Source organism: Kryptolebias marmoratus, linkage group LG12 (assembly GCF_001649575.2).
Source record: "Kryptolebias marmoratus isolate JLee-2015 linkage group LG12, ASM164957v2, whole genome shotgun sequence".
NCBI classification, from domain to species: domain Eukaryota; kingdom Metazoa; phylum Chordata; class Actinopteri; order Cyprinodontiformes; family Rivulidae; genus Kryptolebias; species Kryptolebias marmoratus.
The window spans coordinates 24,114,612-24,139,904 of NC_051441.1; the positions used below are offsets into that span (position 1 = coordinate 24,114,612).

A 25,293-nucleotide genomic window follows, 5' to 3' on the forward strand; every position below is an offset into this window, starting at 1 on the left:
GTTAGAAGATCCTCTACATGTCTATTACTGGTTAATGATGGTTGTAGTGAGAGAATGTTCTCTTCAGGGTCATACAGAGTACATGTTCAAAGCATTCAGATAAGGACTGCTCTGGACTTAACTGCTGGGTGGGGTGTCCATGGGGAATACATGTTTATGAAAGACATCTAATTTCACATGTTATTGTCTACAGCAGTACTTTAACACTCTCACCACATCATTAACTCCAAACTGCATCACCATGGCAACCAAACAGTCTTACCTTATATGGTCACGGTCTGGACCTGCTGTGTGACCTGGGATGATGGCTCCAGGGGCTAACAGAGAGTTTATCTGAATAAGATAATGGGACTCTTCCCTCATTAGGTTTATCATGTGTCCTTATTTTTGTTTGTTTGTCCCAGTCTGACTGATAGAGTTCATACAGAAAAACATTCATGCCCTCAGTTCTCAGCATATATAGTACAAATGAATTTGTCTGCACCATTTGCAAAACATCTCAAGATCCACTGAAGGGATTTAAATAATCTTTCAGAAAGTAATAAAAGGATGAAATCTACAACTGATTAACCTTTGGACTCAACTCAGTTCAAGATGACTGCCATAGCAAACTGAACCTAAAAAACACAAAAATGGCCATAACTCAACCAATTTTACAGATACTAACCTAAGATTTGTTGCAATAGTAGCTAAGACTGATATCCTACACATATCCTGAGCACTGACAGATTCTTGCACAGGATCTTTGTTTAAAATTTAACCTTTTGCAGTCAACTCTCTCTCTGTTCCCAAAACATCTCATGAAATGGATTTTAATGAAACTTTAAAAATTTAAGATAACTGTCACGTCCAACTGACCTTTAAACACAAAACCTGACATACTTCAGTCAATTTTACAAATATTGTGCTAAAATTAGGTGTACAAAGTGTGTTAAAAGACTGTAGTTGTAGGTTAGTCATTCACAACACGTACTCCAACTGTGACTCATAGCACAAGATCTTTGTTTAAAACAACTGATTAACTTTTCGAATCAGTCCAGTTTAATTTGTTCACTAATGTTAATCAACATTAGCAAACAAAAAAAACTGCTATAATTCTATAAATTGTACAGATATTGAGCTAAAGTTTGATGGGGTAGTAGCTGAGAGTCTTTCACAACACACATTCTGAACATGATATCGCGTGATGTCACATGAAATTGCACATAACATTATTTTAAAGTTTAGATCAAAATGGCTACAACGCCGTCATACCTCAACATAAGATGATCTTAGTTTAAAACTCTGGCATGAAAAGGTGCTAGGCGAGACAAAGAAATTAGAAGCCTTTCTGTCTTTTGTATTTTTTAAACATAGGTTTGTGTTCTTTCAGGCTTTTCAGTGCGAGAATCTGGTGGTGACATTTTGTGGCTTCAGTTAACTGGAAGCCACAGTCTCTTCAGCAGGAAGTGCTGCTGTTCAGTCAGTAAATTAAACCAGACTTAGAAGAAAATCCTGCAGGCCCTGCTAAGATCAATCTTCAAAACATACTTATGTTGTCACCACTAACCTGAGACTATATGTTGGGTCAAACTCACATGTGTGTTATTGCTTTGTGTCACACAACATGAGAGTCTCTTTTTGGGGGTAAATTTTGTCATATTTCATTGATTAAACAAAACCTAAATGTCAAAGTCTTTTCAATCTACATTTTGACAAATCAGACAAGTTAAACAAAGCCCAACTCTCACCATCTGTTGTTGGGCTAATATTGGACATGTCTAAACAATATCCAATTTTTGATGCCTTTTTCTGGGCTAAATAAGGACAAAGACTGTCCGACCTGAAATAGACATACGAAAAAACATCCATAGACATTGTTTAAAGGAGGACAAAGTTTTGAGTTTCCCAAGGTGAAGCAGCATCTCCAGACTTCTCACATTCTCAGCATCTTTTGTTGGCTAATGTTGATTAGCTGTGGTGGCCATCTTGAATTGGATTGACTCTAAAAGTTAATCAGTTGTAAATGTACATTCATTGATTGCTTTCTGAGAATTCCATCAAAATTTGTCCAGTGATTCATGAGATGTTTTGCTAACATGACTGCTATGTTACATCGTGGTCTCTGTTGCTTTTGTGCTGCCATGTTTAGGGCAGCTGTGGCTTAGTGGTTAGAGATAGTTGAAGGTTCTATTCCAGCAGTATGCCACATGTCAAAGTGTCCCTGGGCAAGTCACTGAACCTCTCATTGCCTCTAATGTGTGTCCCATCGATGTATGAATGGGGTTTAAAGCACTGATTAGACTCTCTAGAATTATTTATTCAGAGATGTGGCAGAGTGCTGTATGAATGTGTGTGGATGGGTAAATGAGGGAACAGATTGTATTGTAAAGAGCTTTGAGTGGCTTGGTTGACTAGAAAGGCACTATATAAATACAGTCCATTTATCATTTATTGCCTCTGTGCTGTCCTTCAGTCCAGCTCTTTCTAGCCACTGAAAGGATTTGATAATATTAGCCACTTCATCAGTCTGCCGGTGGTACATGCTGTGCAGGGGCTTGTCTTTCCATGATGGTTCCTCTTTCTCCTCATCCACATTGGATTTCTGCTAGACATTCATTGGGGACTTTCTTCCTCGTGTACTCCAGAATCTTGGTTGTTTCATCCTGTACAGTGGCTCTGATGTTCACTAGTCCTCTGCCTCCCTCCTTTCTCTTAATGTATAGTCTTAGGGTGCTGGACTTAGGGTGAGACCCTCCTTGCATTGTTAGGAGCTTCAGGACCTGCCTTAGTGTCTGTAGGTATTTGGTTGTGGCTGACTTCCTTGTGGTCTCATCCTGGTTGCCATTGTTCTGTGAGATTCCAAGCTGTCCTGGACATCTGCAATGTTGCCTTCAGGTAGTTCAACCCCTTCAGTTGTGATCACCTTGCCTCTCTTGGGCACCATTCGGCAGCACTTATCAAGTCCTAATGACATACCAATGTTCTTGCTATATATCCTAGTGACGTGGATCAGTGAGTCAATGTTGCCCTCATTTTTTGCGTACAGCTTGATGTCATCCATGTAGAGGAGGTGATTGATGACTATTCCACTTTAGAACCAGTATCCATAGCCACTTTTTGCAATCATCTAGTTAAGAAGGTTCAGGCCCATGTAGAACAAAGCATCACCTTGATATATGCTGCATTTGATGCTGACTTGTGCAATTGGCTTTGAATTGGCCTCTGGAGTTGTCTTCCACATTCCCATTGAGTTCTCAATAAAGGTTCTTAATAAAGGTGTCCTGTTGATATTGACAGTTTCATGCACTCCAGTATCCGTGTGTGGGGCATGGAGTCATAGGCTTTCCTGTAGTCAATCCAGGCAGTGCACAGGTTTGTGTGTCTAGTCTTACAGTCTCGAACTACAGTTCTGTCAACTAGTAGCTAGTGCTTGGCTACCCTGGTGTTGGTGCTAATTCCCTTCTGTGCCTCACTCAGGTATTGACCCATGTGCCTATTCATCTTAACCATTAGATGCCTAATAGGAGCTTTCATGTTGTACAGAGGCAGGTACGGTAATTGGTCGGTAGTTGGTTGGGTGTGCCCCTTTATGTTTTTTTATTATTATTATTTATTTTATAGGGTTACTTAGCAGTGCTGCATTCACATCTTCTGGCAGACTTTCAGAGGGTACATTGTCACTTAGCCTTGGCAAGAAGTGCAGGTCATACATGTCTAGCTTGGTCACATCTTCATTCTCAAATCAGCTTCCCAACCTGTTGTCTTGGCTCCCCCTTGCAGTAGTATCTTAGCATAGCATCTTTGTTGTATCTTGTGTGTGTGTGTGTGTGTGTGTGTGTGTGTGTGTGTGTGTGTGTGTGTGTGTGTGAATAATATTTTATATTGCTTGTCTTTTATAGCTATCCTTTTAGATACAGTTTGGATGCACTGTTTAAAATCAGTTTTATAAATTACTGTAATTACTGTCAACATTTTAAAAATCTGTGTAAGAATAGAACTGTAATTGTTATTTTACTGTAAAAAAAAATACTGGCATAACATTTTTGCTATTTCACTAAGGAAGAGCATTAGGGCTCTGTGACACTCCAACCCCCATATTCTGACTTTTTTTTCACAGACTTTACACTCAGAATTCTGAGAAAAATCTCAGAATTCCTGGTATTTTGTTGTTATTGCCCTGATCTGCTTCAGTAATTTCACCCACCCAAAGTGTTTATCGTCACTCTAATTTATTAATCCAAGTAAAGTTAAGTCCAGACACTAGTACAGAGCTCTGGTTAGACTAAGCAGACATGTGAAGTACTTTACTACTTAAAGTGCAATTATCTGCTGGTCTGGTTAGAATAATTACATAACTTGGTCATTTTATCACAATTGTTAATGGGCAAATCTTCTGCAGTCAGTGTCTTCTAACTCCAGTCCAGTTGGTGGCGGTAATGGCTGCCAACCGTCAATAAATGTAAAGGAAGAAGAAGATCTAGTGGCGACATAAACAAGAGAAGAGCATGATGATTACGTATCGTTACTAAACATATATTTATCTCCGGGGATTTGTTTAGTATCAGTAACAACATTATTATGTGGTTGTTTCTGGGGTTTTCTGTGTAAATTTATCAGAATACAGTTTACGTCGGTACGTGTTTTTTTCCTGTTAGCATTAGCGGCTAATGCTAGCATATTGAAGCGTAAAGGAGTTACAAGATTATTATCAAAGCATTCTATTTTATCAATTGGTTAAAATAAAAGTGAAAGAAAATGACTCGTCATGGGAAGAACTGTACAGCCGGAGCTGTCTACACCTACCACGAGAAAAAGAAAGATACAGGTGAGCATTTTGTCCAGGAAACTAGTACAAATTTAACGGTACAGATGAGCACCGTGGTTTTGCTGCATCTTATTTCTACAGGTAATATAATTTTACTACAGGTAATGTCATATTAAGAAAACTGTTCAAATCAATTTATTTAAAGATCTCTGTTTTTTGTTTCCCCCCTCCACAACCATTATTGGTGTGGAGGCTGGTATTGGCACACAGCTGCATATATGTAGCTGTATGTCAATGCCTGAACATAACATGATATACCATGTTATGTTTCCTTAGGACCTCATTTTTACTGTCTGTATTTTGAATTCGGTAAAACTTGTGTTATTAACTCACACGCAGTACGAGTACACCTGCAGAAAGACGGATGGAGGCTAAACAGACAGTTCAATTCAGTTTATTTATATAGGGCCCACTCACGATACGAAAACAAGTCCAAGTCATAAATCCAATTCAGATTCAAATCAAATTAGTAGTTTCAGTTTTTATTATAATACTATACATTCTCATGTGGTGCAGTATCTATCCTCCAAAGCCAGCAGATTGCGTTAAATTTTCACTTTGTTGCAATCTCCCACACAGTTGCAATATTTGATTTTCAAATATTTTCAAATTTAGAAACTCTAGGAACCACAAGTAAACCTGCAGTCTGAGAGTGAAGTGCTCTGTTAGGAAGATATGGAACAATCAGATCTTTATTATAAGATGGAGCTTGGTTGTTGAGAGCTCTATATGTTTGAAGTAAGGTTTTAAATTCTATTCTGAATTTTACAGGGAGCCAATGGAGAAAAGCTAAAACTGGAGAAATATGATTTCTCCTTCTAACTCTCTTCAGAACTCTGGCAGCTGCATATTGGATCAACTGAAGACTTTTTAAAGAGTTTTTTGGACACCCAGATAATAAAGAATTACGACTGATTGATTATTTACCCTAATGATGGTCTAGATATCAGCTCAGAATCCCTCTTGACCAAAGAAACTTTCCTTTTCCATTAAACATACATACAGTAACTAAGTTGGGATAGGAAGTTTGTTCTTTTAGTGAGTAAGGTGTGTTTTAAATGGTTAATAGATTAGTGTTTGTGTTAAGACCAACAGATATATACGTATTCTTTTGAAAACTGTCAGATACAAAGACTGGACTAATTACTGAAAACCCAAGGTCCAAAGAAAAACTCTTGAAATACTCAGGAAAACTGCTGATGAAGACCACAAAAAGATTTCAAGAAAGTCTGTCTGCTTTGAAAGAAAATAGAAACTCTGAGTGGATCAGTAGCTCAAATACTGTACTCTTCATAGACCTAACAGAATCTTCTAACATACTTTGTAAGTATGTTGACTGATTTATTTATTTATTTCCATCCCATTCAGCGGCGTCTGGTTATGGGACACAGAGTGTTCGTCTGGGCAAAGATGCCATCAAAGACTTTGACTGCTGCTGCCTGTCCCTGCAGCCCTGCCAGGACCCTGTGGTGACGTATGGGTCACTTTCTGTCAGAATTTAGTGATCGAGTGGAATTAAAGACACGAGAAACTGTTGCCAAACACCTAGGAATTAGGAGAAGACATCGGAATAAATTTCCATCCATCCATTTTCTTTACCCGCTTTTCCTTTCCTGGTAGCCGTTGTTGGACACTGCTGTGTTTTATGGCTCAGCAAGGATCTGCATCATTTGTTCAAATTAACAACAGTTTTGGTGAAAAAATTATCTTGTCCTAATAAAAAATGGCAAATGAGAAGATGCAGTTAAAAATGATTTTAAGAGTAGTATTTGTTTTAAGAAAAATCACAGGAGTCAGTAGGCAGCTTCATAAAGAACCAAGAAAAACAAAAGAACAATCGTCACTCCTTTGTTGATTAAAATGACTTAATGACTCATATCATTTTAAGATCAACCAAATCATAAAAACAGAAGCTCCACTTCTGCTTTCACTCAACTGCACAGACACACACACACACACACACAGTAAACTACTGTAAAGCTTTTTACACAGAACTCTAAATATTAAGATTTACAAGACGCCACCAAAATCATGTGTAACTTCATCTCTTTACACATTCAGAAAAATCACTTAAAGTCAAACAAAATGTTAAATATACACATTGCTTTGTCCAGAAAATGTCATTCTATGTATGATAGATCTGTAATGACCAAACCGGTCATTAACATTCTGTGCACACATACTCATACATGCTTTCTAACTTACATTTGTGGTTTGTGTTGCTATTTGTAGCCAAAATGGATATTTGTATGAAAAACAAGCCATCCTTGAATATATTCTTCATCAGAAGACAGAAATAGCTAAAAAGATGAAGGTAAGCCCCACACATCTGTCTCAGATTTACACTAATACACCATATGCACTGGTACACAATATTTCTAAAAACCAAACCTCATGATCAAACTGTCCAGCAGCCACCATCAAGCAAACAGCAGGACAGACAGTCTGACAGAATGAGTTAAAATAAGGGTTAATGATAGCAGACAAGTGTTGTGTTGTTCTGTTTAAATGATTTTTGAGAGAAAGGTGGAGTAAACTGACTTCAGAGGCTCCCAGGGAGACGGATCATTCTTTTTATCAACCCTATGTTCTCTGTGGTTCAGTCTGTTTTTATAGAAAGGTGAAGTCAATATAAAGCTGTTCTCAGTTACACTTTTTTCTTTAGTATTAGTCAAATATACAGCAGTTTCAGATAGTATTCAGACTCCTTTCACTTGTTTCACTTTTATGTTGTAGCTTGATGATACAATATATTTTTTTCATTGATCCAAACTCGGTACACTTTGAGAATCATGGAGTCTCTGAGCTCTGCATGCAGTTCCTTTAAACTATGGTTTGGTTTTTGCTGAAACACTGATTTTTGTGATGCCCTTCCAGTTGCCATACTCAGCTGTTCTTTGTTCTGTGATTCTGCAGGCATATGAGAAGCAGAAACAAGCTCTAAAGAACAACAACCAGCTGGAGTCCAAATCTGAGGAACGACAGAGGGCAGAGAGGTTTAAAACCAGTGAGAACAGCATTGTGTCCAAACCCATCAACCCCTTCTCATCTGGTGTGTGACATACAGTTCTGTGCCCCACAGTAATCACATTTGATTTACAAGAGTTGACTGTTGAAGAGGCTGTAGTCGGAATAAGGATGTGGACCTGTTTCTTCTTCAGGGCAGAGCAAAGATGGTGAGACGGGTGGGTCACAGGGCAGCTCTGGTGAATCCTCCACAGCTGCTTCAGCTGCCAGCTCCAGCCAAAGTCTGCCCAGTTTCTGGATCCCCTCCCTGACACCTGAAGCCAAGCCCACACTTCTGAAGAAACCAGTGAGTGGGATCCTTCTGGGCTCTCTGTTTTAACTGAAACTGTACTCTGATTGTTGGTGACCAGATGTTTGGTCTGTGCAGAATATGTGAACCATATTTAGCAACTCTGTAATGTCATCTGACAGAAATACAGTAACTTTCTACAACCTCCTGAACAGTTTAACATACTGATCTGTCTTAAAAGACATGGAGGACAGACATGTAGGTTTGCACTGGCTGCTGTTAGGTTGAAGTGAGCTGACTGTCACATCTACACAGAAACATTCACAGATCAGTCTGTAAAAACAGTTTCATTTTTCATAAACTGACTTACTGCTAATTTCTGTGTTACACCAGTGGTAAAAATAGGACAGTTTGACTTTAGTGGTAGGGTGATTTTATAAAAGCTGAAAGTGCAGAAGCTTCCACTCTCATTTCCTGCTCCTAATGCATCACATTAGCAAACATAACTGAATGATGCTCACTTAACAGTCATCTGTGAGACTTTGTTTAAACTGACACAAACACTACTGTACAAATATTAACATTAAAAACAAGGCAACACAATGTGCTAATTTTACTTACTAAAACCTATTTAAAGCAACTGTCTCCACTCCAGGAGGGGATTGCAGTGCTTTGCAGCAGTGCTGCTGTGGAAAGAAAGCTCTGGTTTGTACACTCTGTGTTCAACTTGTTCTTTGTTTTTAGTAAAATGTTCAAACACTTTTGAACTTTATGTAATACACTAAAATACTGGTCTCAAACTTTACCTGCATTAGAAAATCTTTAACTCACCATGTCACGCTGTTATGACTTATAGAAAAACAACTCTGTTAAAGTCTCTGTGAGCACATACACACGACTGGCGATGACTGGTGTGTAGAGGCAAGTAGGACATCCCCACTGCTGTCAACCAGATTATGTTCATACAAGTTAACTTGAAGGTCAACTTAACAGAAAAACTGAGTCTATGAAGGTCTATAATGCTCCATCAAGTAGTCCTGCAGTCCAGAATTTTGTGCCATTTTCTGGATTTTCTCCTCTAAAGCTCAGTGAGAAGGTGTTGTGACCTAAAAACAACATGAACTCAGCTCTTAGTGTCTCCAGTGCCCAGCTTATTTGTGGATGCAGAAACCTGCCGTTTACCAAACCCATACATTGGATGATAGGAACATTTTTTGGGAAACCAACAGGAGGCGCTCCTGTACCAGGTGGAGAGCAGTTTGAGAACTATAAGAACTGAGGATGTACTCAGACTTTGACCTGCACATGTAACAAACTGGGAGCCATAATGGGCCTTTATACACTTGTGCCAAAGAGAGTGTGTGGTGGTTGGAATTAGTTGTTATCAAGTTTCTTTGTTTGCTTTCGCTGTTCATGTCATGATGTCCTCAGTCTGTTGAGTTTGTTTGCATTTCAGTTTCTGCTGGCACACATTTAAAGGCAGAGGACATGTTGAGCCTCTGTGTGTCAGTGAAGCAGGTTTTCACCACAGAAGTGTGAAAATATTACAGGGGATAAATTATATAAATATATTATAATTGCCTCTCTATCCTGTCCACCCTTTCCTCTGTCAGAGTAAAACAGTGTTGTGTCCGATGTCTGGACAGCCCATTAAGATGAACGATCTGATCCCAGTGCGATTCACCCCACTGGACGCGAGCCTGGACAGAGTGGCCCTGCTCAACCGCCAGGTCAGTTGACTCAGCACACTGCAGGTCATGGCATTTTATCTCATGCAGCATCAGCAAGTTCTGAAAGATTTGATCTTATTTAGTTAAACCAAGCTTTTTATTAGTAAAATCCACTAAACAATGTACACTTTCCAAAGTTGGTGGTAATTTTCTTCTCTGATATATATATATATATTTATTCATCCATAAGGAAATGCTGCCTTTAGTACCCCTTTACTGCTAAATGGGGCTATGACATTTAAAGTCTCCAGTTTTACGTGCAGGATGAACATGGTATTTACTGAGTATAAAAAGAGCATTTTAGAGGCTGAATCTCTCAGAAGTAAAGATAGGCAGAGGTTCATCAGTCTGTGAAAAACTGTCTAATAATAGTAGAACAATTTCAAAATAATGTTCCTCAGCTGAAAAATTTGAAGAGTTTGCATATCCCATCATCTACAGTCATAACATCATCAAAAGATTACAAGAATCTGGAGAAATCTCTGAGCTCAAAGGACAATGTTGAAAGTCAGTGTTGGACACCTGTAATGTTCAGGCCCTCAGGGGCCACTGCAATAAAACCAGGTCTGACTCTGTTCTGGACATCACTGCATGGACTCAGGAACATTTCCACAGATCATTGTCTGTAGGCACAGTGAACTGTGTTTACTGTGCCATCTACAAATGCTGCTTAAAGCTCTATCAGACAAAGAAGAAGCCAGATGTGAACACCATCCAGAAACACTGCTGTCTTCTCTGGACCAAAGCTTAAATGGACTGAGGCAAAGAGGAGAACTGTTCTGTGGTCAGATGAGTACAAATTTGAAATTCCTTTTGGAAACCATGGACGCCACGACCTCTGTACTAAAGAAGAGATGGTATGGGGGTGCAGTAGCGCCTCTGGAATTGGTAACTTACACTTTTGGAAAGGCACCATTAATGCAGAAAAGTATATACAGGTTTTAGAACAAAATCCCATCCAGATGTTTTTTTTAATGAAGGCCTTTCGTATTTCAACATGATGATGTTAAACCACAGACTGCATCCATTACAGCAGCATGGCTTCATAGGAGAAGAGTTCAGATGCTGAACTGACCTGCCTGCAGTCTGAAAACATTTGATGCATCATGAAACAAGAAAAATCCACCAAAGAAGATCAGCTAGAATCCTACAGCAGACAAGAATGGGACAACATTCCCTCTAAAACCTCCAGCAGCTGATCTCCTCAGTTCCTGGAGGTTTACAGACTGATGTTAAATGAAAGAAGGGGAGGCTTCACAGAGGGAAACATGAACCTGGAACAACTTTATTGTAGTCTACAAATCATTGACTCTAATATATATAAAATAAGTAGAACTGATTTGATAAAAATGTTAAAATTGTGTTAAAGGATAACTGGGCTCTGTTTATCATGCTAAACCCAGGATGAGGATACTCAGAGTTTACAGTTAAACCAGAGTCTGTTGGAACTGGAATAATGTGTGTGTGTGTGTGTGTGTGTGTTGGTTGGTGTTAGTTGGGTTTAATGCTGCCCTCTCTCCTCAGGAGCGGTATGTGTGTGCAGTGACCAGAGACGCTTTGGGCAACAGTGTTCCCAGTGCTGTTCTGAAACCCTCGTGAGTCCAGCCTACTGTGATTTTACATGTGACGTGATCTGGACTGAGTGACTCACTGTGACCTGTTTCAGGGGGGCTGTGGTGACCCAGGAGTGTGTGGAGAAGTTGATCAAGAATGACATGGTGGATCCTATAACCGGAGACAAACTGAGTGACAGAGATATCATCCCACTGCAGAGGGTCTGTGTCTGTAAAGCTCTCAGTTTCTTGTTTTAGCGTTTTGAACATAAATGAGTATTGTTCCTGACAGGATCTGAATGTGGTCCGCAAGTGGCTGTCAGTAGAAATGATGTTCATCAGACACTGAAAGGTTTGTCCTTTGGGAACACAGAGCTCATATAGTCATCTTTATTAAAAAAAAGAAAAGAAAATGAAACAACAAGGACAATTATAGAATTAGCTGTCTCTTTTTTTCAAGTCTGGATAAGAAAGTTTAATGTGACTCTGGTTCCAAAAATACAACATGGCGGCACCTGTAAACCAGGATCTTGTGGTTTCAGTTCTTAACGGTAGAAGGTGTTTTTTTCTTTCTTTAGTGAGAGTGTACAAACTAATAACAGGTTTGTCTGTCTCTGTTATTGTTTAGGCTGTCTTTTTCTGACTTATTAACAATATTTTTTTGTCTTTAAACCAGTAAAATTAGGGGGTTTACGTTTCTTCTGCAGTTATTCAGTGGGTCAGAGTCTGAAAGTTTGGGAACCACTGATGTATAGGTTCTTGATAAAATATGGATGTAGTCACCATGTAGCTTTCAGTTTCTGTTTTTTGAGTACCTGATGCCCCCCAGACACACACACACACAAACACACACCTTTACTGGTGCTGTGGTTGGTCCAATTTTTTGCTGATCAAACAGGTTTGTGTTCTGATTGGACTTTTTCATCAAATATATGGACCTATAGAGGTATATAGTAGATGACGTCTGTACAAACTTTTAATAAACAGCAGGTGTTTGTTCATCTACATTTTTTAAGAAGTCTGGGACTTTGAAGTGTAAGCTATGAATGAATGTGTCTGTGTGTGTGTGTGTGTGTGTAGGCAGTGTTCTGATGTGTGTTCTGTCCTGACAGGGAGGAACCGGCTTCGCAGCTTCTGGAGTTGAACTCAAAGCCAAAGAGGCCCGTCCAGTGATGCAAGCGTGAGCTGGTGGAGGGTTTAAGACTGTCCAAACGATTCAGATGATCTCATTTGTAGCTCAGTAAAATGTTTGGGTTTTTTTGTCAAATTTTTTGTAGCTTCATCTTTAAACATGTAGACAGAATTTCTTCTGATTGGACAATGTTTCTAATGTCAGCAGCCAGCTTTTTTTTCAGAGACACTTTCCATCTGAATCCCAGTTTATCTTTTAAAGTGAGACTTATTCTGTGGATGGTCTGTATGAAACAGAACTGTATTATTTCATTTTTAAAGTCTGTACAAATCTTGCATTCTGATTGGTAAACATAACCAGTTTAATTTTCATTAAATAAATGTTTAACCTCGGCTCTATCATCTTGTATCACATCTGTTACACGGAAATGAGTTTTTTGTCCACATCCAAACTTCTGCGTGCAGCAGGCTTGGAGTTTTTGGTCAATTTATAATTGATCATCTCCATTTAATTGAAGCTAGTTTATGAAACAAATCACAGCTCATCATGGTCGTCCACCCTCATCCCTCCATAGTCTGTAATGGTGCTTATCTTTATGTAGTCCAGCTGGTTGAACACTTCAGACAGAGACAGCTGGCCATCCTGATGAGCAGAGAGCACAATGACAGGGCATGAAAATAAATGACATTCAGGAAACAAATTTACCAGCTCTATTGGGGTTTTGGTTTCTGGGACACGGAGTTATAGTAGACATGAGCAAAATATGCTGCTACATCGTTTCTGAAAAACTCCATGTCCTCTGACTCCTCGGATCCGTTAGAAAGAGACTTTCTAAAGCCTAAAGCCTTCAGGAGTCTGAAGAGGAATTTCATTTTCCTAAATAACTGTGACCACAAACATACATCAATCAACAAAAGAATGGCTCAGCAGAAGAAAATAAATCTAAATCTCTAGAACTAAATCTAAAGAGAGCTTTGCACAAGAGACAACCACACAATCTGACAGATTTGGATCACTTTTGAAAGGAAGAATGATTAAATTTTACCAGGTCAGTGTTTGAATGAATGAATTCTGTAGTTTAATCAAAAGGTGCTTCAACATGTGCACACTTATGCAGCCAGCTTATTGTACCATCTGCATTTTTCTTTCCCCCCCCCCCGATCTGATTTGCAGCATTATGAAACAATAAAATGGAAAATCATAATTAGGATTGAAAATCCAAAGGGGTTAAGAAGTTGTGAACTTAAAAAAAACCCAAAAGAATCAGTCTGCTCACAAAGAATCCTGTCTTCATATTTCTGAATGTAAACATTGGATGTACATCTTCAACTGATTCAATTTTGGGATCAAACCCAATTGAAGATTGCCTTCATTACCAATTGACCATAAAAAGCACAAAGAGATCTATAACTCGGTCAGTTTTACAGATAACTTGGTATGGTAGTATCTGAGTCTGATCTCTAATTCATATTCTGAGCACAAACAGACACGATCTTATTATTATTTGGTGTGAACTTTGTTAGTGTTTTGTGAACCACTGGATGGATTTTAATAAAACCTTCAAGAAATAATCAATCATGTACATCTGATTAACTTTTGTAGCCAAGCTAATTTAAGATGGCTGCTGCAGCTAAACAGCATTAGCCGACACAAAAATGACTATAACTCAGTTTTACAGACATTGAGCTAAAATGTGACGTGGTAGTAGCTGAGAGTCATCCACAACATACTTCGAGCAATATGTACCAACATGTGCTCAACAAGTTTCTGATATGACTTTTTTTTTTTCTCAAGCTTAACATATTTAAGACTAAAGAAATGCTCACTGATTTTCCCTGTACCCTTGTCTGAGTCCAATCTATAATCAATCTATATAATCTATCTATCTATCTATAGACGTCCACTCCTGAGACAACTGACAGCTATCTTAAATGTTTTCCACTTTCCACTTTCACACGATGATGGACTCCATCTAGCTTGGAATTGACTATTTCCCAGATTGATGGGCAGCAGCAGTTGCTTCTCTAAGGTCATTGCTTATGTCTTTCCGCCTTGCTATTGTGTTAACACGCACCTGTATGCTCCAGAGCAGCAAAATGACATAAATAAATAAATCAATATAACTGATCAGCAGCACCTGACCAATACCGAAACTCAGCAAGGCTGGACTTCACACACAGATTCTGTACTCTGTAGTGTTCTGATGGATGAAAAATTGCACAGTGCAAGCAGGTAGAAGAAAGTCCACTTTCTTTCCACTGTAGGGTTTTATGAATCCGACCATAGGAAAAGTGATCTGGTCTTTACTGGGTTATAAAATTTTTCTAGTCCAATCTCAGGTGTACAACCCCCCCCTCCAAAAAAAAAAAAAAAAAACAGATTCCACCATGTCATTACTTATTAAACAAAACAGAAACCAGAGTGGAAACATTGTGTATTGTAATACTAAAATGCAAGGTCATACGTTTGAGACAGTATCTCATGCTGTTGTTATAACTTAGAGACTTAGAGAGGCAGAAAGGGTTTTCCATATTAGACCCAGACATTGGCAAAAAGAAACTAGAAAGTGAAGTCTTCTGTAACATCTTTTCTTTTTTTTTGCTCTGTTAAAATAGAAGATTTTTCTTTGTTTTTTTTTTTGTTTTTTGTTTCAAATTTTCTTAAAACTAGACTTTCAATCAGAATATGAAACTGCTATACATATGAAATATGTATAGAAATATGAAACTACAGAGCAGAAGATATTACCTCATCAGAATTGTAGGCCCAAACATCTGAGGGAGGGGATCCCTGAGCAGTGGGACTCACACAACAAGATGGATGTTTGGGTTTTTTTGTCTTTATTTTCTTGATGTAATTAGTTAGGAAGCTTTTAGTTTGACCAACCAAAAAGTTGACCGAGTCTGCTGGGGTTTGACCCAGATTGCATGTAAAATACACTCACTGGTCACCTCATCAGTGAACTTGTTAGTAGCAAGTTGGATTCACTTTTGCTTTCAGAACTGCCTAAATTATTTCTGGCAACAAGGTGTTGGAAACATTCCTGAGAGATTCTGGTCCATATTGACATGTTAGCATCACACAGTTGCTGCGGATTTGTCAGCTGAACATCCATGATGTGAATCTCCTGTTCCACCACATCCCAAAGGTTATCGATTGGACAGATTTGGTGGCTGTCCAGTTATGTGAAGCCTGTGTGAACTGTAGCCTCAGTTTCCTGTTCTTAGCTGACACCCGGTGTGGTCTTCTTCTGCTGTAGTCCTAAGAACGTGGCTAGTGAGTGTACATCATTCAGCACAGGCTAAACCATGATTTATATTAACCAAATATTTTTTGTGTGTAAAAAATATTTGGTTAATATAAAATTGTGCATATGACACAGATGAGTTCAGGGCAGGAAGGAGCCTCTCTGTGCTCTCAAGCCTTTCTTTAAGTAAAAAGTGTTTTAAACTGCATGTGTGCTGAAATTACACCTAAAACTCAATAAAGACTTTTGTAGATCCATTTGGAATATTTGTACAAGGGACAATGACCAGATTATTCTGTCAATAAAATTGTATTTATGATAGAATATATTCAGCATGTGTGGAAAGTTTAAATCTGATTCTGTCACTCAGTGCCTCACCACATGTGACCCAAAGCACTAACTATTCGAACAAGATCTTTGTTTAAAACTTTGCCCTTAACTACTGGAGTCAACTCTGTCTGTTAGCAAAATATCTTATGAATCAATAGTCGAATTTAAATTAAACTCTCAGAAAGTAATCACTAAATGTATGTCTACTACCTTTTGAATTTAACCCAGTTCAAGGTGGATGGATCTATAGGTGCCCTAAATAATTTCTGTACACAACAGATGATCAAAAGAAAACCAAAAACAGCTGAAACTAACAAACAATGGTTTTTTTTTTTAGATTTTTGGACTCAATTGTTCTCTCAGAGGTCACAGCAGCAGATCTGCAAACTCAGAGATTCTTCTGTTTGTTACAGAACTCCGTTGGTGTTATATCTGCAACACTGACATCCTGCATCTGGACCTTAGACACACTGAAGCTAATAATACCTGATACATTCACAGCTCAACACTTCTGAATACAAAAGTATCAAAAACACAAACATATAGACTGTGTTCAAAGTGGGAAGAATGATGAGCACAAAATAAAAATGTTTGTAAAAAAACAAAACTTTAATATTAAACCCCAAACAGCCAGTAAGTTCCTCTTCCTGCTCCAACTGAACATGTATTTTACCAGCTAATGCTGATGGACTGACAGTTTTATGACAAGGAAACAGTTTCACACCTTTTTTATAAAACCAGCATTACTTTCATCAGTGCATGTTGAACATGGTCTACTGAATCCAAGACTGTTTCAACCGTAAGTGTTTAAAACAACCTAACACACCACCACTGTAAAAACCGCTGGAACATAACCCTTCATAACTGACCCCCAACCCCTGCCCCCACTGTAACCCCTGTAACATGACACTCCATGACAGTGAAATCCAAACTGTTAAAGTTCATCATGGCTCTTTGTTAAATCTTCTCCATAATTGGTGGCCTGGCTGCCAACAAACATGTTCCAGTTGGCTAAAACCTCCTTCTTGGTGATTTTCTCGTCCTGTATGTTGTTCCGTCAGCAGATTCCATCCGATGTTTGATTATTGATGGATGATTGACAGATGAGGGGAAAAGGTGATGCAGAGGACAGGAAGAGGAAGTGACACAGAGACAGTAGTTAGTAATTAAAGCAGAATTAATTTAATCACTTTAGTTATTGATAAATTAGGCTGTCTGTATCATTCTGGTACAGAATTCATGGAGGGATTTTCCAGAACCACATTAACTTATACTTCAACTCACAGGCCAAAATCTTAAACTGAAGCCAGCACTCACTCAGCACCAGCTCTCTCCGTTTCCACCATCATAAGCTCTGGCTCTTGCACCAAAAAACTGGTGCCAACTCTGCCCCAACCTTTGCTGGGTCAGAACGAAGAACCCTTTTTGTCAGGAGCTGGAGGATGGCTCATGAAGACCAACAACCAATGAAGTTGTGAAGGCCATGTTTAAAAAAAATCAATAAGTTTCACTTTCACTTTTCAAAATTAAGGACAAAATACTCCAACCTGAATTAGAAGTGAAATCAGCAGTGGTGGAATAACATGTGCACATCGTCCATCATCTTCCTGTTCTTTGTGTGTGTGTGTGTGTGTGTGGGTGGGTGTGTGTGTGCGTGTGTGGGTGTGCGTGTGTGTGTGTGTGTGTCATGTAGCACCAGGCAGCAGGTCAGAGCACTGCACAGAGCTTCCTTCACAATTGCTGTTGTCATTTCAATCCGAAAACACTTTTTAAAGCACCATTTATAATCATTTTCTGCTCTCTTCATCTCACCAACTGGTGTTTAAGGATTATGTTTGAAACGTTGTGTAACTCAACTGTTCCCAATTGAGCTTTACAGATACGATCAGAGATCAAGACGCCTGTCGGCAGAGCATTCACATACAGCCACTGGTTATCAAGGTTTAGAAAATAGACGGGCATTGAGATATGTTTTTAGGAATAACAAGACAAACCCATCATCATTAATAAAGATGGATGAAGCGTCTCCACCGTCTCCATTTAACTGTAATTAGTTCTTTCATACTTAAATAAAGGTCATGTGACACCATGATTGTGTGCGGGGAGTTGGCAGGACTTAACGACAACATGGCCGCTCCTACAAGCAAGATCCGGCTGGCTTTAATTCTCAACGACCAGAGAGGGCAGGGACACTTGGGCCTGCTTTTTCCCTATGTTTATACCTTTAACCCTTAGCTGAGCTGCTAATCTTGACATTAAGCAGGAAAAATGTTGCACCAACTGTCAACGTTGCCATGGTTACATTTTAAAGTCAGAACAGGGTCAACATAAAAATCTAAGATTTTCTAAACTTATTTATTAATAACTTTGAAAATCACTCCAAGTCTAGACGTCAGCAGCACATTCACATGACACTACCACGTACACCAGGAATTAAGCTCTGCCCTGGCACAGCTCCCAGGCCGCATTAGGATGCAGCCTTGTACTAAAAGCTCAGGACAACGCTACCGCCATGAGCATTGTGTCTGCATAAAGTTGTTTTCAAAGCCTGGTCATGATCTGCAAAGTTTCCCCATTTAAATGGAAGGTTTCTGGGTCTCCAGCATCCGTTTTAGCCTTGCTGTGAGGAGGAAACACCATCAGCAGCATGAGAAGATTCAGGTGAAGAACCTCAACCTCATCCACCCATCTTCCTTCCTCCTCCAGCAAGCCTGACAGTGATGAGGACAAGAGCTTGCTTTGACTTTAAAGGATAAAATAAGGAAGACTGAACGCGGTGATGTATGTATTGGTGAGTGGAGAGCAGGGAAGTAGTCATTGCAGCGATGTGGTGAGAGTGTGGCATAATCCTGTTGGTTGTAGCAGGAGTGGTGGCGGAATGCAATGCGTGTAGCAGCTGTGCCACCAAAAGAGATGCAGTAACTTACTTGGGGTGCTGTCAGCAAGGTGTGAGCATGATTGGGTTGTAGAACAGGTATGAGGTCAGTCCTGTTTTTAATTCTCCTTGACCAAGCTAAGCCCCAGCTCATGGATACTCTGCCACCACTATAACACACCACCACCTCACTACAGACATTTTGTGCATGTTCAAAACCACTGTGGAGCTATCACACTATCACATGTACCAGGGAGCCTGCTGCGTTCCTCCACTGAAGACTTCAACAAGACCCTGCAAAGACCATCCACATTCTGGCTGACTTAACAGCGCAGTGGGGTCTTCATCCAGTGCAATGGGTGGGACCCTTTTTAACCAGTCATTCCTGGAAGGTCCCTGCTGCCATCTGCACTGCTGTTCATCCAGATTCTGGTCATTTCAAATCCCTGCTTCAGGTTTTCTTTTCAACAGTCAAGCTTTTACTGCAACACCAAATGTCTTGACTGATCACCTTGTCAGTGTCTGTCTCATGGATCAAGTGCTTGGCCTCGTTGTCAGCATGGTCAACCTCTCCTGGTAAAACCCACTGGGCCACTTCAGCAGCATCCAAGAAACCATCCTGCACAGAACAGAAGAAAGAGGAATGAGGGAACCTGCTGCTGCTGGTTCCTGCACACAGCTGAAGGAACCTAGGCTTTTCTAACAGGACGGGGAAATGAATATTGTGTTGGAGATGACTCTAAGCTACAACCACACCAAGGTTTAGCACAATATCTGTAAAATTGAATGAATTATTAGCATTTTTGTGTTTCTAAAGGTCAGTTAGCTGTGGCAGCCATCTTGAACTGAGTTGGTTTCAAAAGTTAATCAGTTTGTTGTAGAGGCATGAAGGGTTCGTTTAAATCCATTCAGTGGTTCATGAGATATTTTGCTAACAGGCAGTGTTGATTCCAGATAGTTACTGGTAAACTTGTTTTTAAAAAGTCCTTGCACAATCTAATAGCACTCAGGATAGGTGTTGGGAAACCCTGCCCTCCAAACTAAAACCTGTTGCTATGGCTGTGTCTGGGAATGGTCCTAACAGCTTTGTGTTTTTTAAGCTTCTCAGAACCAAACCAACAACTTTATTTATTTTGATTTCAAAAACTTGAGCAGGATTTACCTTGTTAATATCTCTGAACTCTGTAAAGTGTTTCTTCTCAGTCTGGACCCAGTCCGGCTCATTTTCTCTCTCCTCTGGTGTGTACATGTCTCCTGTGAGGGGAAAACAGTAGAGTCAGATTTAGGACATGTCTCCTGCAGGTCAAAGAGAAATCAGGAGGAACTTACCAATGTATTCATCCAAGTTGACCTTTCCATCTTTGTCCATATCAATGTCCTCCATGGTTTCCTGCAGAGAAAACAGTTTCAGTGTATAAAATACTTTTACTACTTACTGCATTCATATCAAAAGGTACAATAGAGTACTGTTTAAAGTTTTAAACCATCCACCTTTTTTAAACTTTTTTTCCACACAACCAAAAACGTGGTCTTGATCAGTAGTTCTTCAGACTTTCTGGGGGTCTTTCAAAATTGCTTTTTATTTCTTTTTAACTTTAGTTGATATTTCACTCAGTTTCAATTGTTGCACCTAAACATTACAGCATACAGTGCCTTACAGAAGTATTCACCCTTCTGGGTGATCTTATTAATTTGTTAAATTACAACCGGGAATTTAATTGGATGTTTAATTTAATTAAAAGCATTATACAAAACACTTATTACACTTAAATGGTAAAAACTTAAAATATTTTTTGAAATATAAAACTGAAAGGTGACGTGTGCATATGTAATCATTGTTTTGGAGCCCCAATCATTACCATTCGAAGCCACAGAAATAGTTAATTCTTCTGAAGCCCTTATAACTTCAGGGCTTTTGACCCGAAAGACACTTTAGGGTTAAATAAGATCCACCTGTGAGTGATCTAAGTGTCAGATGATTTCAGTATATCAACACCGGTAACACCTCTAAGTATTAAGGTCTACCGCCAAGCACGAGACATCATGAAGACCAAGGTTGTGAAGCTGTTGTCAAGAGACAAAGTTGTGGAGAACTGTAGAACGGGGTTGGGTTATAAAAATATCTCAGTATCCTGAACATCCCACAGAGCTCCATTAAATCCATTATTAGGAAAAATGGAGGAATACCGCCACAGCAAACCTGCTCAGAGAGGATTGTCCACTAAAACTCAGAGTGGGTAAGAGGACATCGATCAGAGAAACATTCAGTAGGACAAAGACAACCTTGATGGAGCTGAAGCTCTTCTGCAAAAATGAGAGGATCTGTCCACAGGACCACTGGAAGCTGCACGGAGCAGAGCGTCGTGGAAAAGTGGCAGAAAAAGACAATGAATAAAAGAAAAAAGCTGAGACGAATTGTTCGGAGTTTCTTCCCCAAACATGGAAGAAGGTGCTGTGGTCAGATGAAAGCAAACTCAAACTTTTAGGTCATCAAGGACAACATCATGTCTTTAGCAAATCTTCCACTTGAGATCATCATCGCTACAGTGAAGCACAGTGATGGCAGCATCCTGCTGTGGGGATGTTTTTCATAAGCAAGGACTGGGAAACTGATCGGAGCTGAAGGAAAGATGGATGGAGCAAAATACAGAAATTACTGAGAGGAATTTGTTGGAGTCTTTCAGAGATCTAAGACTAGGTCAGAGGACCACCTTCCAGCAGGACAATGACCCTAAACACTCTGCTAAAGCAACACTCCACTGGTTTAAGGAGAACCAGTTAAAAGTCCTGGAATGGTCCAGTCAAAGTCAAAACCTCAACCAAACTGAGAATCTCTGGTTTGATTGTTGAACGCGAGTAGTTTCCATCCAAACTTAAGGAGCTGCAACAGTTTAAACATGACGAATGGAGAAAAAGTCCAGGTTAGACTAGGTTGTTTAACAAAACAAGGACATAACATTATGTATGATAGTAAAACCCAAAAAAACAAAACGAAGAACATGAATAAAAAGCAGCATGATCATGACTGAGCTAAAACTACTTCAGAGTCAGGGAGGACATCCTACCTGCACTACCACATCCCTCATATGATCAAACTCCTCAGGATGGAGGAAGGCAGTGAACTCCTCCCGCGTAGCGATCCCGTCTCTGTCTCGGTCAGCTGCCTTGAAGCGTCTTTCGTCCCGGATGAGCATGGACTTATAGGTGTCCTTGTCTTCCAGGTCATCAAACTCCTCACCTGAAAATGAACACACAAAAAAACAAAACAACAACTTACAATTAAACACAGAAAAGATATCTGAGGATAAATGATTTTAAATGATTAAAAGAATGCCCTGGGGATCTGTACATAATAACAACTGGTCTGACCAACTTACAGTCAGAGAGCAAACTGATTACAAAAGATGTGTTGTTAAAACTTTTGTCTTTAACAACTGTAGTGGTTTTCTGTGTAGAAAACTACACAGAAACTAATTAAAGACAACAGGGTAAATGTTTTAGAGTGATCGAGTCAAAACTCAGACCTAAATCTAATAAAGAATTTTTGGCTTGACCTGAAAAGTTCCTGCCTCCCCCACCAACCTGACAGAGCTTGAGCAGTTATGTAAAGAAGAATGGAGTAAAATTCCAGTGTCCAGATGTGCGACACTGATTGAGACTTATCCACAGAGTCAGAGGTGTGATTGCTGCCAAAGGTGCTTGTACTAAATACTGATGTGAAGGGGGTAAATACTTTGATAAGAACTGTAACAACTCACAAAATGACATGAGATTGCCCATAACATTATTTTAACCTTTTTTTTTTCTTTCTTTTTTATCTACCAGATGTGCCCATTGATGATATTAAATCTAATACGATGGGAGGAAAAGTAGTTTATATCCAGCGCTTAAAAAAAATGGAGAAAGAATTAATAGTTTTTCTATCATGATAAAGTTTGAAGAGAACCCTACCAGATAAATAATTTAGATAATTTGTAGGATATATAAGTTATGATGTATGACCATTTATTCCTTCCCCACTTCAATGTTTTAAATGTCAAAAGTTTGGACACATGGCAGCAGTGTGGGAGATGTGCCAGGGATGATGAGTATGGTAAATGTGAGGAAGGAACTCCTGTGAAATGCAGTAATTGTGGAGGTGAGCATAGTTCAGGTCTCTGGGGCTGTGTAAAATTAAAATTACCACTGGGATCATTTATGCAGAAGAGGCTAAAAAAGTAGGAGTTCAGTCAATAGTACAGCTAAAGAAAGTGACTTCTGTTGAAGATTATTTCAAACTTTGACCAAAACTACTTTGTCATTTTTTTAACACAAGTATTAAACTCTGGCACGAAAGGTGGCAGGTGATTTGCATTCCTTTAAGAAATGCTGTCTTTCATTTCAGCATGGATTGTGCAAAACAAAAACTTAGAGAAGGTGTGTAACACAAATGGTTTTATTCAGATATGCTGGTGTGGCTGATCACTACTGATATCTGACATTTAAAGAGGTCAAACTTTCATCAGAATATAGTGGGTTAGTTAGGCAAAAGAAAATGGACGGAGGAAATGAAACAGAATGAAGCTACATGCTTCCCACGGAAATATTTACCAAGATAGTAGCCGTAAGTGGTGTTCTTATACTCCTCCCAGCTAATCTTATCGTCGCGGTTCTTATCGTAGTCCTTCCAGTGTTTGTTGACGTTGTCCTGGATATATCTCCTTTGTCGGTGTTTGATCCAGTAGTGCAGCTCTGCGTGGTTGATGTAGCCGTCTTTGTCCGTGTCGATGCGATCCACAATCTTCCTGTGGAGACAAACGGGCTTAGAGTTAGAGCTGAACATCAGCAGGAAGTCCTAAGGTCTGTTTCCTCTTCCACACTACAACCCTGTGTCCAGAGAAGTGGATCGGATGGAAACAAATCAATGTTTACCGAAAATTCATATTAAGAGCTTCTCAAATCCAAAAACAAATAATGTTACTTGGAATTTTATGACATATTACAAGATGGAGTACTGTATGTGTTGTGAATGGCTCTCAGCTACTACCATATCAAGCGTTTAGCTCAATATGTGTAAAACCAGCTGAGTTAGTGCCAGTTTTAAAGAGAAATAAAATCTGTGTCAAGTGAAACTCAAAGACCTGACAGAATCTGGATCTGACAGGTGGCCGAAGAGAACAGAGTGACTGTAGGTCCTGAACTGGACTTCCACTAATACACTGTTTCATCTTCAGCACCATCAGTGTTGAGCTGACACTGATGGATCTGGGATCCATCAGTACTTCTGACACACTTGTTTTATAAGATTTATAACCAGTCAGGAAACCTTTTCAGCTTGGTTTTTTTGTTTACAAATTTCTGATGAAATGAGAGTTGTGACCCCCACCTTTATGATTAATAAACTATTTTCCCATGTTTCATGAGATTTTATAGAACCAGAATATTCTTTTTAAGTTGAGTAATTACAACTTTCTGAAAGTTTATTCTTCTGCCATCACTCTTTGTGGTTTTACAACGGCGTATTAGGGCCATCCGAGGGGGGGGGGGGTTCTCTAAAGTTCAAGAATAAAGTGTCAATGTACAGAAAAAAGTCACACGTCAGTTTTTTTAGGTTAGGTATGAGTATGAGACTTTATTGTAAAGGACTTAAACAAATTCTGTGAGTTCTGCAGCAGGAGTAATATTCAGGTCCAGTGTCAGACAGGACTAAGTCCAGCTCCATGCTGCACTCTACAGGATAGAAAACTACAGCAGCTTTTCTGTTGAGCCTGTGGAGCAGAGGTATCCAATCTTGGCCACCATCCTACATGTTTTAGATGGTTCTCTGCTTTGACACACCTGATTTGAATCACTAAGTGATTAACAGGCTTCTGCAGAACTTGAAGACCTGCTGAAGAGCAGAGAAAAACCTAAAACAGTTTGACAGCATGACGGCTTAGTGGTTAGCACTGTTGCCTCGCAGCAAGAAGGTCCTGGGGTTGGACCTGGGGTCTTTCTGTGTGGAGTTTGCATGTTCTTCTCTTGTTTGTGTTGTTTTTTTCTGGGCACTCTGGTTTCCTAATTCCTAATTAATTAAAGATCTCAATGGGATTTGCCTGGTTAAATAAATAAAACATGCAGGATAGTGGTCCTCCAGGAGCAGGATTGGACACCACTGCTGTAAATGTAAAGCTGGTCTAAAACAGCAGTGGAAATAAAAAAATTTGTCCACCAGCCATAGTGGCTGGGGGACAAATTTTTTTCCCAGCCACTATTTTTTGTTGTGACAAAAAGTTATTTCATATGATGATGATGATGATGGAGGTGGGTGGAAGCAGTTGTTGTGCCCTACAAGCTGAACAACACCTCTTTCTGGACACTGCATGGAAATAACTGGATTTTTTT

At 39.4% G+C, this 25,293-nt stretch overlaps 2 protein-coding genes across 3 annotated transcripts in view; one reads left to right on the top strand and one right to left on the bottom strand.

The window, feature by feature from the left end:
- Positions 1–4,421: 4,421 nt before the first annotated feature.
- LOC108248467 (nitric oxide synthase interacting protein) lies at positions 4,422–12,870 on the top strand. Its single transcript, XM_017437262.3, has 9 exons — positions 4,422–4,807; positions 6,176–6,281; positions 7,040–7,121; positions 7,724–7,859; positions 7,969–8,120; positions 9,677–9,793; positions 11,318–11,388; positions 11,460–11,568; positions 12,459–12,870. Exons 1-9 carry the CDS (start codon positions 4,738–4,740, stop codon positions 12,528–12,530), a joined length of 915 nt encoding a protein of 304 aa, XP_017292751.1. The 5' UTR covers positions 4,422–4,737; the 3' UTR covers positions 12,531–12,870.
- The window catches only part of rcn3 (reticulocalbin 3, EF-hand calcium binding domain), a 16,549-nt gene continuing 3,869 nt past the window's right edge, over positions 12,614–25,293 (bottom strand). Inside the window, exons 3-8 of one of the 2 annotated variants that reach the window (XM_017437261.3) lie at positions 23,521–23,714; positions 21,996–22,168; positions 20,260–20,320; positions 20,093–20,184; positions 19,442–19,549; positions 12,614–13,120 (exon numbers count right to left, since the gene is read on the bottom strand). In XM_017437261.3, the coding sequence (XP_017292750.1) occupies positions 13,013–13,120; positions 19,442–19,549; positions 20,093–20,184; positions 20,260–20,320; positions 21,996–22,168; positions 23,521–23,714 (736 nt within the window). In that variant the 3' untranslated portion in view covers positions 12,614–13,012. Of the gene's footprint in view, positions 13,121–16,642; positions 17,098–19,441; positions 19,550–20,092; positions 20,185–20,259; positions 20,321–21,995; positions 22,169–23,520; positions 23,715–25,293 lie in introns of those variants that run through there. The other variant, XM_017437259.2, reaches the window with a different exon arrangement.